Below are 18,874 nucleotides of genomic sequence, written 5' to 3' on the forward strand. Positions count from 1 at the left end.
TCATTGTGCTTTAAACTGTGTGGACGCTGAGCGTCGACCGCACGGACGCTGGGCGTCTTGAGAGTTCAATGTAGGTTTTCCCAATGCATTGAAACGAGACGAGTCATTGGATAAATGCTGGTTTTGTCCGCTCAGCGTCTCTGGGAGTCTATGGACAGTGGCCGTTTATAGGCCGGCCCAGAAACTCAGCTTTTCTGCATGATGATTGGTTGATCTGTCTGAGGCTGAATCTCTTTTTGATTGACAGGGAAATGAGCCAATCACTGATCTTATGGTGAAGGCATCCTTTTCATTCAAATTTTTTTTTTTTAAATGCACTGAAAAAATCTGTGAGACAGCGAAGCCGCGGAAGGTGAACCGCGTTATAGCGAGGGATTACTGTACTCCCATTTTGTGAAACACAGTAAGATAAGATTTGGTGCTGCTGTGCTGGCAAAATACGTTTGTGCAAAGTATTAAATAAATAAATAAATAAATCGGGTGTGCTACTAATTGTAGCACACATTTTGGGGATCCCGCCCCACTGAATAAATTTACTTGAAATAAAGTTGTTTTGTTTGTTTTTAAATTATTTTGGTCCTATTTTATTTAGAAAACAACAACAATATATTAAAAGCTGAAGCACATCTTCACCGCGAATGCCAATAATCTTGGAAGGCAGTGTATATTGAAGATTCTTAAAGGCATATGAAAGACGGCAAAGAGGTGAGAAGTTACTGTTTTGAGGAGTACTCATTTTGCTCCAAGTTCTTATTTCTTATCTTCATTAGCAAAGGGCCTTGGAGCTTTCTTTGCGGCCATGGTTTTGAACTCTCTCACTCAATAAGTACAGGAACCTTTCAAATTGTTCAGATGAAAACGCGGGCGCGGCTGACGCAATGCTTTGGGTGATGCTAAATTCCCAGGTATAAGTGGGTGAGTCATTCAGATAAGCAGATAAATTTAGTACAGGCCATGCCAAACTGCTCCAAAACTGACAAAATTTCCATCTTGGGGGGCAGCAGGGGGAAATTATAAAAAAAAAAAAACATTCAAAAACAAACTGCATAAAAACTGGGGTACAAGCAAACCAAGGTTCCTCCCATATTGTTAAATTGTTTTTCTGAAACGACCAGATATTTTACTTATAGGTTTATTTATGTACTCGCAATACTACTTTCCAGTCAACACCACGTCGGCGCCTACAAAGCTATGCTTATTTGATGGCGCCCGAGTAGGCAGCCGTCAGCAAGTGCTCTCATGAGCCTTGCTTTTTTTTTGTTGTTTTTGTGTTTGTTTTGTCACTTTGTGTTGTTTACGTCGTGTGGACCCGATGTGGACTTTTTTCAGCATTTTTTGGCCACGACATTCATCAAGGAGGAGACTGTGCTCGGTGGTTGCGCCTTCTCGGCAGCATGGGTATACCAGCACTGTTTTTGACTGGGAGGAATGTCGGCGCCATTTGACTGTTGTTGCTGGACAGTCCCGGGGCGCTTGTGTCTTGCGCCTGTTATGGGCAGCATTTTTCACAGCCCCGCTTTGTTCAGCGGAGAGATCGGTACTGTTGAACGGTCTGCGGCTGGATGGATGTAAGTCTTGAGGAGCCGACGATGAGAAGAAAGGAGCGTTAGCGCGGAGCGCCGATGCAGATTTGGAACTGGGAGTCGTGGCTTGGAGTTTGAAGCGGATTACGTGGGACAGGAGAAGTGAACTCATCTCTTTTCGTCAATGGACGCTAGAGCTTCGCGTTTGCTTTCAAAACTTAGCTTGTAGCAGACGTGTGCACATTTTCAGCATGACGTCTCTGATCCACTGGTGAAAGGACACTTTGATCCTCTCCTCTTTCATCTAGAACTGCTTCAGACAACAAAGTGTATGCAGAAAAGTGGTGAAGATTGCACGACTGTCTGTGCCCTATGTGTTGTGTTGTGTTATTTTTGTTATTTTGACTTCAAAATGGCGCCGCGAGAGAGGCTGCCTTTCCAGCAGCTCCTATATTTTGTTGTTCTACTTCTTCCTTTCATAACTTTGCTGATGTGAATTGGGAATTTCTCCATTGCGGGACTAATAAACGTTTTCTTATCTTAATGAAGTACTATGTCATACAGCCATGGGTATGCAAGTGACAGGCAAGCGCCAATCAAGAAGGTGAACGGTTTCAGAGCTAACTGACCGAATAACAGGTTATAACTTGCAATGGAAATGTATTTTTAGAATTCAGTGAGAACCAGCTCATTATCTAAACACGGTAAGTGAGAAAAACGATTTTGTAATCAAAATCATGTCTGCTAATGGCTTAATTAGCTATATTTATCAGCCACACAACATTAAGATGATTAGCTCAGCGTTCTATCCTGCTGTTTAGGTTTTTTCCCCCCACACCCCATTGTCAGTAAATTGACTACTATGAATATGATGCGGGTTTCAAACAGTGTCAAAAGCTTAGAACTTCGTTGTTTACAATGTGCCTTTGTTACACATGGCAACTCTTTTCTGCTCAAATCCACTGTAGTTGACATCAAAGTTAAAACTAGGTGTGACTAGAGAAGACTTCACAGCACATAGACATCTATCAAAAGTCTTTGGTTGATTGTAGAAGTTTACAATTCAATGTGACACAAACTATGACACACCGTAGCTCTACCATAACGTATGTGACAAATCAACAAAGAAGTCACAAGGGACAAGTAAAGAGGCTGTCATTCTGCAACCACTTGTACTTACATCAAAATTGTTGAGGGCATATGCCAGTTCTCCACCACCAGCCGGTTGATTAAGTGCGGAATCTTCGGTGGCAGTGGCCTGAGCAGCATTGGAGATGCCAGAAACTGCATGCTGCAGTTGCTTGTAGATCAGGTCCCGGTTAGCCTTGTAGGCAGCAACGTCAGGATGCTGCAGGCAGGCACGGGATGCTGTGTACAGCATGGGGATGTTCTTCTGGAGAACACCACGGGCCGCAGCCATTTGGTCCTTGTGTTGGGCATCCTTTAACTCCTAAATGAAAGCATTCAAGGAAACAGAGAAGACATCGAGGGACAGGGTTAAAGTACTTCAAGTACAATAATTACTGGTGAAAATCCACTTGCAAATATTAGACCCAAAACAAGCCTTAACAGTTTGTTCTGGGTGACCTGTATTTATTTTCTTCCTATGTAGTAACAACATGGTCATAATGAGGCAAATGACAGTCAAAGTGAAGTATGTGCAATATTGACCATTCAGTGAAAAAATAAAATAAATACCTCCCTGTTTATCTATATATTCTGGCTGTCAGGTACCTGTTGTCTCTTGGCTGCCATGATGTTCAGCTTGTCAACCTCAGGCTTCAAGGCCTTATACTGGATCCCCAGATCTTGTTCCGTTCCTGCATTACGCACTTTCACGAGGCTGTCCTCCACCTGAGGTTAAGACAAACAATGCTTCAAAAACTAAAAGTCTTTCAACATGACATCACTTGTTTTTTTTAAGGTACCAATACAATAGGATATGGCTTGTGTCCACCCGCATTCACTGAAGCATGACACGACCCGCTCTGTGCATTTTGGCAGCAGAGAATGCGCGGTTATGTATTTATGCATGGTGCATTACAAATACTGTTAGGTACTGTAACTGGCCATTTGAGTCTCAGAACTACCAAGTGATAGCAAGCTTAAAGACCGGAAAATTATTTGTTGTGTGTGTAAAACATGCACGAGTGGATCGTTAAACGCGCAAGTGGATCACTCTTGCATCTAGGGCTGTCACTATCAAATACTTTTAGAATTCATTATTCCATAGATTAATCGGATAAAAAAAATTCTTCTGCAAAATCGCCCTTTATTGTTTATTAACAAAATACTGTTGTCTATTTGGTGCTGTTTAATGACTTAAAAACAAAACACAGATAATTGAGCAATATCACGCGAGAGGGATTGATGTTAAACTCGCCAACCATTTTTTAAATGATTCAGTAAGTGATTCAATCATTATTTTCCCCAAGCTAAAGCAGGTGTCGACAAACGTCTTTAGATTGAACATGAAGGATAATCAGTCCATTTTCATTTAACAATTTTCATTTTGATTAACAAGTTAAAGGCTCAAAGTGATTTCTCAAATTATGAAAATCATTGATTAATTTGATAATCAATGAATTAGTTGTTGATTAATCAATTTTGACACTTTATTATTGAATATTTGTCTTACCATGTGTAATACACTCAATCTTTGGAGTTCAATTTGATTTGAGAAGATCATAACGGGAGTAAACACTGCTCGCCACATACCACAAAGACTGCTTACACAGTCGGTCATTTCAAACTCAGACAAAGAAACGCCAATCCTTCAAATGTTAACTCCACACACACACACACACACACACACACACACACACACACACACACACCTAACAATGTAGACTTAATTTGTGAAATAATAATTATGTTACAATACCTAATTGTACTCGGTTTCCATCCTCTAATCTAGTGGTAGGGATGTCAAATGATGTTTTATATTACTCGTAGGCTTAAATAATAAATCTTTCGGTACCGTAATACTTTTGCACAGTAGTGGATATATGCAAATGTAATAGTAGTGTTAATAAATGTTCAATGTTTTTATAGCCAACGGTTTGAGTATCCTCAAACTGCATCATTCATGTGAGCAAAAGTATTGGAATTAGTGTCATTCAAGGAATTGTTTGAATTAAGATGAATAAAAAGAATTTGAAGTTGTTTAGGTGTGAGCTATTATTCCACCGTTTTTTCACAGATGTTTTGTTTTCGATGTGGTTACCGTTTCAGTACCAGTTTATTGGTACAGTATAGAATTGAAGTCAAAATTTTGGTATCAGGACAACAATACTTTGAGGTACTTGCTCAGTGGAAAATTACACAAAGTATTTCGGTGAGCCATGTACTTGATGCTTTGTCGACAATCGCTATTATTTTTGGATTTTTGCTCAACATTCCTCACAAATATCCAACTGCAGTGATAATCATTAATGACCACAAAACAGATATCCCCAAAATAGATTAAAAAATTTGACAAATGTGCATTTCATCAAATTGGCTCCACTGGCAGCCCTCAAAACCTTTAATATCCTCCAATTATCTGCTTTCATACATACTCCACACACCATAATGGGTCAAATGGGAAATGTATGTCAGAGTCTCTCTCACCAGTTTAAGCTGCAGCAGAAGTTTGTAGACATCAGACATGTCTGCCAGAACCAACAGATGTGTGACTGCTGACAAGAGGGCTCTGGCAGCACGAACCATATTGCCCCTCTTAACAGAGGAGCAGGGGTCCTCAGCAAATTCTCCAGAAGCCTGCCTCATTGAATCACCTGGGAATAGAAAATATCTGAGCATGACGACTCTGGTAGCACTTTAATTAGGCTTGACGTGATCAGAGTTTTGGTGTGTTGATCAGTGATCAGAAGGGGTTTTTTGAAGTGTGTGTGTGTGCGTGTGTGATCTTAAAGTATCTTTCTTTACAAAAAAAAGATACTTTAACAATTTGATCAGAAGATGAATATACATTTATTTAAACAATTAATATATTTACTCTTAAATGCATGAGATTGTTTTAAATTTTAAAACAGTGATTAACATTAAATATAAAAGGGTTACATCTCCTTCTCTGACAATGGAAAGAAAACGCATAAAACATCGCCAGTCAATCAGGCGGCAGGGCTTTTGCTCAAACTATTGCTATCAGCCGTAAACAAGTGCATACAGGGCTCGACTGTGCGACCAAGATACTCGCACATGCGCCCATTTTTTCAAATATACATACAGAGGAGACCCTCCAACTCCGTGCGTGGACCTGTGCAGCGCGCTTGTTGTTTTGTTTCTGGTTTATTTATAGAGCAAAGTAACATCCGCTGTGACGTGTGCCGCGTTAATCTCGCGAGAAAATTTTTTATCCCGTTAAAATTCATTTAAATGAATGCCAATAAAAACACGCTAAACTGACAGCTCTAATATATATATATATATATATATATATACATACATACATACACACACATACATAACCAGCAGATGGTTGTGATTTGAATATTTGCATTCTTTTGAAATACACTCAGCCTTTGTGGTTCAAACGAATAGGATCGTAACGGGAGCATGACATGAAGACATTAAATATTGACATCGCTTGTGGTCGGCAAGGCGCATTCAAATACCATCGGACATTTCACACCCAAACAGAAAAAAAAGTCGCTTGATTCAGTAAACATTAAAGACTACAAATATCTAAATAGAGACTTTTGGTCGTTCTATAGAAGCTGACATATCAAGAAGAATGACGGGGGTTAAATCATTGAAACATGTGGTTGCCCCAGTGCTACCAGTGCAAAAGTGAGTGTCGAGCCCTGTCATCCACTTACAAGCTACGCCAAGTAGCCGCCATCTGCTCCTTTTGAAACCTGGACGTTTTGTACAAGTCATGGTGCCCACAGACCGCAATGACCATCTTGTCCTACATTGTTTGTCCACTTTTTATCTGCTGTATGTGTGACGTGTACGTGACGACATAGCACATTCCCAAAGCGTTTGGCTGGAGTGTAGCTGTACAGATTAGAACTTTTACGAGTCCAAAAATAAGTAAATTGAAATACACAAACGCTATTACTCTACGATTGGATGGTCAAGGAACTTCCTGCTATCAGCACAAAAGCTTTCCATTCCCAAAACAAGCAACAAGGCTAAAAGTAGATTAGTTTTCGGGCTCACACTACACTATGGCGACACAAAGCTACCCCGGAGTGAATGATGTGTTTGCTCACTTGTATTCTTTGGCATTTGACTCAGCATGACTTAGATTTGTTTTTGTTTTACTGTTCGGTGCTTTCTACCGTCTTTATTACCGATTTGTTTTACTGATTATTGTATATGTTAAATTGCTCCATGTACAGCACTTTGTATGCAGCGATGGCTGTTCGAAAGTGCTCTATTAATACAGTTGAGTTGCTGTAATGTCATATTTCACGGATCCGATCAATGACTTCATCGATAGATGGCCTGAATTTTGGCATTAGACAATCAGCGATTTTGCATAAAATGCAAAATATTAACCAATTTCGATCCACGCAATCAGATCAGCATTCAGTCTAATTTTAATTACAATTGTCTTGGCAATTGAAAAACCTTTGTATGGCATTGATATTACAACATTCCATCTTGAGGTGGTAATAGAATTCAATCTACATCATCAACTTTTCACAATGGATTAGACAGCATATTGTATGGGGGGGGGGGGGGGGTGTATTTGGGTTGTGTGTTTGTTATATCAGGCAATTAAAGTGTAAACAATGGAGAACAACTTGACACATTCCATTTTGGATAGCATTCTTTCTATATTTCTAATACATTTTCCAAGTCCACGACAAAAGTCAAAGTCCCAACAAAAGGTCTGCAATTTTGTTTGTCCAGCACCACGATCTGTCCTACATTGGCCTATACAGGTGGCTGACTAGTAACTTTGTTGGCTCACATTATAACCATCAGTACATCAGTCAATCGGTTAGATTAACGGGGGAACATGCGAATTCAAAGGATGTTACAGCATGGACCTTAAATACCTTCACGTCCACAAAAAAAAAAACCATCAGTAAACGTCGACAAAAATAATTCAGTCACTGTTGATAATAAAGAGTGACAGGATGATATATATCGCGATTGCCCAAACAAATTAGATATGGATGCCAAAATTGTCAATGGCCAACCTTAAGAACGAAAGTTACAACATTGTAAAAAGTGGACGCGTGATAAATTCAGAGGTGAATCTTTTTCTCTGTATTAAATCACCCCAAAACACGAAATATTCTCTGAATATACAGTATATATACATTTTTTTGCTCAAATGTATTCAAGTGGAAGTGGATTAACGGCCATCAAGGACAAGTCAAATACTATTGTGACTATTTGGAGCCTATCCCATTGATCTTGTGGCTGCAGATCGGGCACACGCTGAACTAGTTGCCAGCCGATCGCAGAGCGCACAGACAAACAAAACAGCCATGCACACTCACACCTAAGGACATTTTAGAGTGCTCGATTAACATATCATGTATGCTTTTGGAACGTGGGAGGAAACCGGAGTACCTGGAGAAAATCCACGGAGGTAGAGAGAGAACATGCCAACTCCACATGGGAAGGGCAGAGCCCAGATTGAAACCCTGGATCTCTATATTGTCCGGCGGACATGCTTAACCAGTGTGCCACCTTGCCGCAACAAGTTGACACTTATTTGAAAATGATCGTTCAATGAGAGAGACATTACTTTTTTGACAGTCAATGTGCATTAGCTCACTTGGAGCAAAGGTCAATAGGCTTCTGAACTGTCTTGAACTGAGGAGGGGCATTTTACTCTCACAGATTTAAACCATTTTATGCATATGATCAACACAGATTGAACAATGGCCGCCGCACCTTTTGGCTATCGTCACTCCATGTGAACGAAATCAATAAAGCCATTTTCAGGGTGGAGCGATCAGTTCTACTTAAAATAAACTTCAGCTTTAATAATGCTCACCTGCGGCCCGTGCCCATGAAAAGGTCTATCGGACAGTATAGTACGCTTCAACAGCAGCAATGCAAAGACGAAACACTGAGTGAAAGGCAAGAACAACAGAATGAAAGAATTGTGCCTTCAACATGGTGGTAAAGTGCTACTTAACCTACTCTCAAACATACTGTAAATTAAATCATTCGGAAAACAACATTGATTGAAATTTCAAATCTCTCAACAAATGTAAACCAACGGAAGAAGTACATACAACATGTGGACAGCCATCCTTGATAATGGCATCAATGATTTCTTAGATTCTAACAGCTGGTAGGTCACGGATGGGTGGAAAAGGTTACATGAATCCATGGGATGAAGGTGAAGTCGGCTTTCTCAATGGTCACATTAACAGTCCAGTCACGCTCCACAAAGTGGCATAGCATAGCTGACAGCCAGCACGAGGCACCAGCAGAGTGCTTGCATTCCAGCCGTGTGACAGCTTACTGCAACTACAGTAAGAACACTGGGAAGTGTGTATCACAAAGGCTAACTGGCCACATGTCAGCCACCTCCAAAGTATTGAGACTTCAGAAGATAGCAAAACCTTGGGTACATTGAACTTGCTGAGCAACTTGAGCGAACAAAGACACACTAGCACAGCTGTCACCTGATATGCAAAAACATATCCAGAGTAAATGAATGAAATGGAACAAGACTGCCAACTTTTGTCTGGTGGACTCCCATCTTGTGTCAATAGAATTTTCAGTCGGATGTACTAATACCAATCAATAGCAGCTTCCGGTGTGGAGCTGATTACTCAACTCAACTGTATTTATGGAGCACTTTAAAACAACTACCACTGTATACAAATTGCTGTACATGGAGCAAATATCATATATACAACAATAAACAATACATTAATAACGAAGACAGTGCAAAGCACAAAAACAGTATTACGATTTTGCCAAATATAGAGATAGGCTGATGAATTATTCCATGTAATTCTTATTCCAAAACAATATTAATCAGAGTAGTGCTCGTCCTGGGACATATAATGTATTTTTGAAAAGAAAAATAAAATAATAATAATACATACATAAATTAAAAATCTTTGGGTTCAGTTCCCCTTAAAAATAGTCTCAACATGCCTTTAATCAAATTTGATGAAATGTCTCTGCAAATAGCTGTTATCCTAGGATACAATTCTTTTCAGAACAGGTACTTGAAAACCAGTGCCCTCTGAATGTTCTGTGTGTAGTTCGGCAGATAGTGAATGACACCTTTCTTTGATATTTTGCCATTCATTATTAGGCCTGTGTGTGTGTGTGTGTGTGTGTGTGTGTGTGTGTGTGTGTGTGTGTGTGTGTGTGTGTGTGTGTGTGTGTGTGTGTGTGTGTGTGTGTGTGTGTGTGTGTGTGTGTGTGTGTGTGTGTGTGTCTGGCGAGACAATTAGATTTGGCAATTTCACTGAGAGGAGTGTACGTCTCAAACATGTTGATACCAAGGTACCCAGCAATGTCGACATTCCAAGTCCCAATGATGACTCACACATCAACTGAACTCTGCAATACTTGCCAACAGTTTTCTAGATGGCTGTTCGACATAGTATCAATGGTAAGTAAACGTTTTAAGATTAAGATATCCTTTATTTGTCCCACACTGGGGAAATTTACAGTCTACAGCAGCAGGAATGTGGGTAGAAAGAAGAAAAAAACAAACACCGTTCAATTAAGTGCAATATAAATACAAATATGGCTACGTCGCAGTGCTATTTACAATTGTTTTCCACATCATTCAATTATTATTATTTATTTTTTTTCTTCAGCAGCCTGACAGCAGTCTGAAGGAACGAGCAGCGGTATCTCTCCTTGCAGCGCGGGTGTAACAGTCTCTGGCTGAAGGAGCTACCTAGTGCTGTCAGGGCGGGCTGGACTTTTAGTTGAAAAAGTTAATGTATTACATACTGTATGTTAATGGCAAACCCGCAGACATGGTCACAACAAGCCTGTTCGTAGGGGTGGCCAGAAGTATTCAGTTGCTAAGACTACTGTAAACAATGTGGAAATAACTTTTGAATAACAAGGTTGCTATTTATTCAACCTGAGATAGTTTGTGGGCCGAGGAAGAACAAGAACTCTTCTCCACAAACCTTTACGATGGCATTACTTCACTCAAGTCTTCTGCACACTCGAGATATCTGCTGAGTAAAAAGTCATTTGCAGCAGACAGCCTGCTGTGTGCGTGTAATTTTGAGTTTGTTTTCTGCCTCACAAGGCCTAAAGACGAATATCTAAGATGTTTTGTTATTTTTCACCTTGTGAGGTGAAAAACTCACTGCACACTGTATATGAGCTATGCGCCTCAGGAAGAAATTCAGGTGGCCAAACGTATCCGAATCACGTTTTCAAGATGGTGGGCCCCATTACAATCCTTGCAACGTCCCGTCAATAAAATGGTGAGTAATATTTCAGCCGACAAAAAGGCAGCATTATGTTTGATATGACAATGACAGAGAAACAGCAGAACAACAGAAAAATCTGATTCATCCATCCCTTTATAATTATTGCTTATCATCACTGAGCTTTAACTTCACCGATTACGAACCAAAATGTGAACATAGGCTCGTTCCTAATTATGTCTAAAAGGCAATTGGATATTTATGTTTGTTAACAGATTGTAGTTGGGAAACATACATTAATCTGGCTTTCTAACTGAAAGCGATTAGCTGGCAACCGGTTCAGGGTGTCCCTCGCATACTGCCCAAAGACAGCTGGGACAGGCTCCAGCACCCCCCCGCGAGACTTGTGAGAAGAAGCAGTTCGGAAAATGGATGGATGGATAGATGCGATGGTGGCCTTCCTTGTTTTTTTGACTCACCCACCAACTGTCATCACATGGACAACTCGGGTGTCATTTTATTTCAATTTCAAAATTGCAACTACGGTGGCAACTGCACTGCAACGCATTTGCTCATATGGACAATCCACAATTGCCACAGACAAAAAACATGGCTGCTTAACTGAGACGCTGTTGAAATCGTGACCTGAATACTCCAAATCAGGTTCAGCCCATCATTTTACAACACCGGGGTCATACAAACAATACAGTGCCAAGTGTCTACCAAGGTGTGAACAGTGGAGCTGTCTCTTGCATTTCACGAGAGCCTATGAAGTACTGTGTTATGTAAATCGCCTTCTGATTAATTGGAATATACACATAGGAGAAGCATGTCAAGACCAGAGGGCAAACTGTACGGTCAAGTATTACCTTGCTTGCGGACATCCTCGACTGCAGCAGTCAGCTCATCCTTAAGAAACTGACTCTCCTTTGCAATCTTCTCTCCTTTTTCCAGGAAGTTCTGGGTGGCGGTCTCCACTGAAGCTGCCAGGACATGTGCCTTCTTGGAGCGTCCCTTCTTCTTGTTAGAGGGGCCTTTGTTACTTGAGTTTACCAGAGTGGTGACCTATGGTATATATACCGCAGTGTAAGAAAAGAAATGTTACCGTTTCGCTAAAGAAAACTGATTTGCTTACTAGTTCTACCGGTCACATATATTCAAGCCGTCATCATCATTTGTCTTCATTTTAAATGATTGAAGCTTTTAATATTATCTGATGCAACCTCTGAAGGGAAATGCCCCTAAAGTCGGACAATCTGGAATTCAACCACAAATTTGCAGTCAACTTCAGAACCACCACTTTTCACCTGAGACTTTAGTTCAAAAAGCATCACATTCCGTGCTTTGCTTTTTTTTCCCTTTGTCCTTTATGCAACATTTAATAAAAAATGTTATTTGGCAACACATCATGTAGAAGTAACTGCTGCCTCAGCAATTACAAATGCTTTGAATGTCTTTAAGCGAAGGGGCACTTGCTTGTTTTCCACACTAGCTCTACTCCCCATAACAGAAGAACACTGCCAGCTAGCACAAACACTCATCGAGCAAGGTGAAATGAGACGACCACGCAATTCAGCCCACTGGTTGTTTATCTACTGAGTGTCCAGCTAGCCACTGGTTTATTGATTGATTTATAATTAGTTAAATGTGATTAATTCTTAACAAAGCCACATTCCCAGTTAGACATGAAAGTTAACACTGCTGCAATTAGCTACGGGTGGTGCGATAAAATATTTTTAGATTTGATTATTCTCGCATTATTTCCATAGATTTTTTTTAAATCAATTTGATTATGCGCTGTTAAACAACAATACCAATACAAAATATGAATGTACGGTGTAGGTATAATTTATTGCCCAATTGGGGTTGCCATCCTCACTGGCTGCTGTGTAGTATCAGTGACTTCCAATATGTGAGGCTTTAATAGGCAGGTGTGGAGAGGATAAGAGACATGACTTGACTTCATCTTCTCTTCATTATGTACCATTTGGTCATTTACTACATCTCCCCAATTGTGAAGCCAGGGCCCATCACAGGATCTGGAGATCTGGCCTGGTGAGTGATGTGGGAGGCAGAAAATGAGAGTGCAGAGATGCCCTCTGTGAGATCAACAGCTGCCTGTTAACTAGCTTACCATTAGCCAGTCTGAGCATTCAGTCCCTGGGCATCAGTTGTGGCCACTCAGCTAGTTAATGAATACACTTATTAGTGTTTATGGTGTTAATGTTTGCTCAATTAAGGAATTGAAATTGTATCAGCGGCTGTGTCTCTCCTTAACCACCTGTAGGGCACTACAATAAGTTCTACCCATCAGTGGCGCGAAATTTAATTAGCTAACGATGTTTACATTGCCTTGTGTGGGCAATCACACAAGGGCTGTTATGCAAACCACTTCTGTTTTGCAGTAGACACTTTGCACTTTACATCAATATTTTGGTGCGAAATGATCCCAAACTTAGGACATTCCGTCTTTTGCGCACTCTTTCCTTCCTGCTTGTGTGCCATCACACTAACTTATTTCAACTAGAGTCCACAGTAACATTAGTCTGTATGGAAGAAGGACAACTACGAAGCTTTGAGGCAGAGATTTTAATTTGTAAATGAATTATTTGAGTTATTCCAATAATTATTGCAGGCCTGCAACCTAATTTTCTGTTTGTTTTTTTTAATTCCTCTCTTTTTCAACTCAGTTTGACAGGTTATAGGGTGACATTAATCTGTGAAACATATTTCAAATGATTTACACACACCACAAAATTTGAACAGGTGTATGTTGGATTGGATAAACTTTATTGTCAAATGGACTGTATGTGTAACATACAGCACAGATGAAATTTCTTCCCTCTCAACATAAAACAAGAGGAGCCGTTACGGGTGTCAGCGCCACTATCAAAAGAAAAGTTAACAAAATGTATGTATGTAGACGTATATCACTGTATATGGCTCAGAATGAAGACAAGCTGACTTTAAGGGTTGGTTTGGGAAACAATACGATGCACAATGACACTATTATTACCTGTGTGACCAAGGGCTCGAGCAGCCTCTCCACTGCCAGAGTCCTGATCTCCAGACTCTTCGGGTCCCATTTGAAATTGATGTTCGCAGTGTTTATGCTTGTCATGTCTGTAAATCTAAGAACAAAGAACACTACAATTACACAGATTGCAAACCCGTCCTACCACCAATCAAAATGTGTGTGCAGGGAAGCAATTTTCAAAATGTTGACAAAAAGCTTAAGTTTGCGAAGGGCATAAATGTCAGAAAAAGTCATTTCTGCTACTGCATTGTATCAGACGAAATAGGCAGAGCAGTCAGGGAAATTTTGGTCAAAAGTAGCAGGGACATAAAAATGTTCACCAATAGCTTGAAAACAAGCTTTGAAGGAAATGTGTATAATCATTGCCTACAGTTATGTATGAGTGTTACTTATTGGAGATTACTCACATTTTTGGTTTATAACAGTTAATAAAAGCTGAAAACTCAAAAAGGAGTAAGCAACCCGCAACTGCAATCAATGTTTAGGTCAATTAGTAGTACCTGGTTAGTTTTCAATTTGTTAGACATTTTCTGTGGTTCTGACGACGGTCAAAATATTTTTAGGTTACAGATTTCAACACGATTGAAAGGTAGGTTTGACATGCTGAACCATTATTATTCTTGTCATTTTGTTAAGACTAAGTTGACGATTGGTTTGCTCCTGCAGTGGTCAGAATGAGACAACTCAAAAAATCGGAAAATAGCCTGTTTAACCATCACATTTTTTTGCATAATACTGTATCAACATATGAGTAGTTTAAAAGATGTCTTACACAAAATCCATTAAAATATCTCAACTATAAATATGTTTGAGTTTTTCAAGATTGTCAGGGCTACGTAATACATAAGGGCTCATTTCATTCGTATTCGAAATCTCTATCCTGACATATTCTCTTTTTTGATATAGTTGTAATTTTAAAAAAAAAGTGTCCTTGGTTATACCAATGAGTACTTCTGCTGCAGTGTTGTTGATGAGCAGAATTTCAGGGGGGCCCAGGGGAAACTTTACTGACGCGACATGAGCAACACCAACGATCATTTCTGTTCACCGTCACTGAACACATCGACAAAACGGCTAAGAAATTGCTCAAATTAGTGGTGAGCAACGCATGAGTCAAACAACTGGTCAGCAAATACGCTAACAATTAGCGCAACTTCCACCTGTGTGGCCATTTCAAATGATAGCAAACAGAATTTGTTTGGAATCACAGTTTTAATTATAACGTGGAACTCAACCACGCTATTAAGATCTAAGTTTTAAGTATTACAGGTCACTCTCGCCCTTTACGCTTACCTGCTAGCGCACTTTGACAAAGCCGACACCTTGCTAAAGCTAATGCTAGTTGACAAAACAAACGTTGTTCAAGGGTTCCGTGCACGACTGAAATGCCAGCTAAACAGTTCTCAACATTCTCGCTCTCTCGCATTCCATCCTTTTAACTTCAACTTCAACTTTGTGACGTCAAGTGACTTCAAAGAATCACTTCTCCAACTCCCCGTTAACAATTCGTTCGGAAAGTTTCAAGATGGAGGAGATGACACCGCTTCGCCTCTAAAGTTTTCCTTCCTTTCGCTGCCCTCGCGGAAACGATTACCCTTTCTCACTCTAACTCACTTCACAACCAGATCCCCTTCAAAACAGTACAATTCGCAGAAGTCCAAAGAGACTCTCGGCAAATACTTACTTTAAAGTTTCGAGAGAGATGGTTTCGATGTCGCGGACTTGTTTCCCAACAATAGCTGATACGTAGGGGGGATTGGGCGGTGACCGAGTTCCTGAACTTCCTGGCAGCGAGACGACCAGAGAACGTTCCACTCGCCCGCAAATGACGACTTGTTTCGGGCGTGGCAGTTGCTGTGCTTGTCCATATATGGATTAATTACTGCTTCCATGTTTGCAGGCATGCACTCGGTTGACTAACCCGCGACCTATATTTTGACATGTTTACGTTCAAAAATACAAAGGACAGATTACATCGGCGTTTGAAGAGGAATTTAAAAGCTGTTGTTGATTCGACCAGCAAGGACGTTATTTATAACGAAAAACAAACAAAAACATTTTGACAGTCAATTTTAAACTATGTCCACAATTTCATTGGCCTACATACATTTGAGATATTTGTTTGTGGTTTGATTATTTACTTTTCAATACAACAAAGTTGTAGCATACTCAGGTGGCTGGCAATTACATTCTGTACTTTATTTTTGTTTATTTATTTATTGAATTAATTGGGACAGTGCACATTAATAAACATAAGAATAAACTGTAAATGCGCCGGATTTAGCATAAATGCTCATTTTCAGCCGGTAGCATACTTGGTAGCATAACCAGTTCTGAACTGACAACATATGTTGCACGAGCAAAAGCAAAACAACATGATGAAAAATGATAAATAAGATGATGATTGCAATTGGAAAAAATACACCATTTTTCTTTCAGATTAGGAGATTTTTTGAACACCACAAGCCGGAGTTTCTAACGCAATCACAGAGAATCATTCTTGCATAACAGACAAAAAAAGACGTGCGCCTGCCGGGGGACTGTTTTTTTTTTGCTTGTTTGTTTGTTTGTGTAATTTGATATTTAAAAGAACAAGAAAAACATTTCTCACGAAAATTTGATTTTTGTACAGTTGTAAGGCATATTAAAGCAATGTAGGTAGAGCAGAAGCATACTTTTATTTACTTGGAATAAATAATGAAGCTAACGACTCATTTTATAACTTGATCAAGATCATGGACATTTACTCAGTTTTCATGTTTTCTCTATAACGGACAGTTTCTTCATGCTGATCTACAAAATATGAACGTGATTCTTTATTATTTCCTGATGCAGAACAGTGTAATTTGTCAAAAATGTCACTCTGCATGGGGGTCATCTTGCTTCCCTGAATCTGGTGCTGTCGGCATTAATGCTTCCAAGTTACAATGTCATTGCTGTGTGTTTTTTGCAACCCAGCGCCCCAAAATCTCAATAAGTCAATCAAGATCTCAACTGCAGATGACTTTACTTTCGCTATCTCATCGTTATTACTTTGTGTTGTCATCCATGGAGGCTGAAAAAAGTCTACTTTGTAAACGTAGGGAGTAGAAGATACAGACATATTTCAAATAGAGGGTCTGCAATTCAAAAATACAGCTATGTTAAATTAAGCAATATGTTTTAGCACAGGGATGTCAAAAACAGCATTTTGATTCATAAAATGTAGGTGGGTGTTCTAACATTAACTTGCTGGGTGGTTCACATTTGTCTACATTGGCAAAATTCTAACATAATTTTATAGTTGTAACTGATGCTGTCTGAACTCTTTCATGACCTCCACATTTCCTCCATGCAGTAAAAGTACATTAAAGTCTAAGTCTGTAGTTTAAAAAAACTGTTTTCTTTTCTAACAATCTGATACTTTTTTACAATGAAATATTTGTTGGGTTCCCTTGTCCTTAAGAAAAGGAGCTGAAAAGCAGCAGATGTTTTCCCAGAGGCAGCCATCTTAATTTTTGGTCCTGTCAGCTTGTTTTTATTTTCCAATTTAACCGAAGCACTTACCATTCTGTTGTTGTAATCCTGAAGTGAACATTTGCCGAAGGGGCTATTGTTTTATATACTATAAAAGTGAGAACCCATTTCCGTTTGATGTGAATCAAGTAACAGGGGTCAAACAAGTCAGTTTCTTTTTCAGTGTCATAAATGCTACAAATCTCTGATCTCAAAGACTGACACATTGTCGCAACTGTGATCGACAGCGCTAAGACATTAGATAAAATAGTTCTAAAATGTATTGTAGTGGATTGATGACGTGTGAAAGCTTTAAATAGACTATCTCAAGAGGCTGAGTGCCACTGTATCTCGCTCCCCCAAACAAACACACACGCACGCCCGCACACACACACATACACACACACACACACACACACACACAAGAGGCATAGCTAGAAATTTTACAGTTGGGTGGCTAGCGTGACAAAACGCCACAGTGAGGAGTGGCCATCTGCAGGCAAAATTGGTGTATTTGTGCATTTTTATTCCATCATACCATGCCTGTGGATGGAATGATAAACAATGACTTCTTGTTTATTTTAAAGATACGATTTTCATTGACATTGCCTCGGTTTTCTCCGGGTACTCCGCTTCCCACCCACATTCCAAAAACATGCATAGCAGTTTTATTGAGCACTCCGAATTGTCCCTAGGTGTGAGTCTGAATGCAAATGGTTGTTTGTCTGTGTTTGCCCTGCGATCGGTTGGCAACCAGTTTTCAGGATGTACCCTGCCTACTGCCCGATGACAGCTGGGATAAGATCCAGCATGCCCCGCGGCCCTTGTGATGATAAGTGTATCAAATAATGGATGGATGGGTGTTGTTTTGGGTGGGGGGTGGGGGCTGGGGGCATGCACCGTGTAATAGATTGTGCCCATAGCAAAAACTGTCCCTGTAAAAATGGCAGAAAAATCACAAGTCGGTTTCCTCCCACAATCCAAGAACATGCATGGTAGGTTAATGGGACACTGTAGATTGTCCCTAGGTGTGAGAGTGCGTGTGGATAGTTGTTCATCTCTGTGAGCCCTGCGATTGACTGGCAACCAATTCAGGGTGTACCCCGCCTACTGCCCAAAGACAGCTGGCTCCAGCATGCCTGCGACCCTCTTGAGGATAAACGGATTTTTAAAAATGGATGGATATTAAAAGAATGCATTCATTATTTTCCCCAGTATGCAATAATAATGACTTCATTAAAAATATTTGCTTACCTGCAAACTGATACATTGCAGTAAACTATCTGACGTGTAAAAATGATGACTTGCCACATACACAGTGATGCAGATTGCTCATCCAATGACCGGGCTGTAATGACGAGGGATTAGACAAAGTGTGATTATATGCTTAAATGATGAATGTTTGCCCAAGTAACAGCTAGCTGCCAGACAAGTTAAGGTGTCCTTGAACTTCATCTTTTTGTACCTGCTGGATTCAA

General features: G+C 40.0%; 1 protein-coding gene across 1 annotated transcript in view; it reads right to left on the minus strand.

Moving 5' to 3' along the window:
- ctnna1 (catenin (cadherin-associated protein), alpha 1) overlaps positions 1-15,717 on the minus strand; it is a 62,799-nt gene extending 47,082 nt beyond the window's left edge. The window contains exons 1-6 of the mRNA XM_086105627.1: positions 15,586-15,717; positions 13,881-13,995; positions 11,734-11,929; positions 5,136-5,302; positions 3,258-3,377; positions 2,704-2,973 (exon numbers count right to left, since the gene is read on the minus strand). Of these exons, the coding sequence (XP_085961753.1) occupies positions 2,704-2,973; positions 3,258-3,377; positions 5,136-5,302; positions 11,734-11,929; positions 13,881-13,985 (858 nt within the window). The 5' untranslated portion in view covers positions 13,986-13,995; positions 15,586-15,717. The remainder of the gene's footprint in view (positions 1-2,703; positions 2,974-3,257; positions 3,378-5,135; positions 5,303-11,733; positions 11,930-13,880; positions 13,996-15,585) is intronic.
- Between the last annotated feature and the right edge of the window lie 3,157 nt (positions 15,718-18,874).

Source organism: Hippocampus guttulatus, chromosome 2 (assembly GCF_054856545.1).
Source record: "Hippocampus guttulatus isolate MCC_2025c chromosome 2, RoL_Hgut_1.0, whole genome shotgun sequence".
Lineage (NCBI taxonomy): Eukaryota > Metazoa > Chordata > Actinopteri > Syngnathiformes > Syngnathidae > Hippocampus > Hippocampus guttulatus.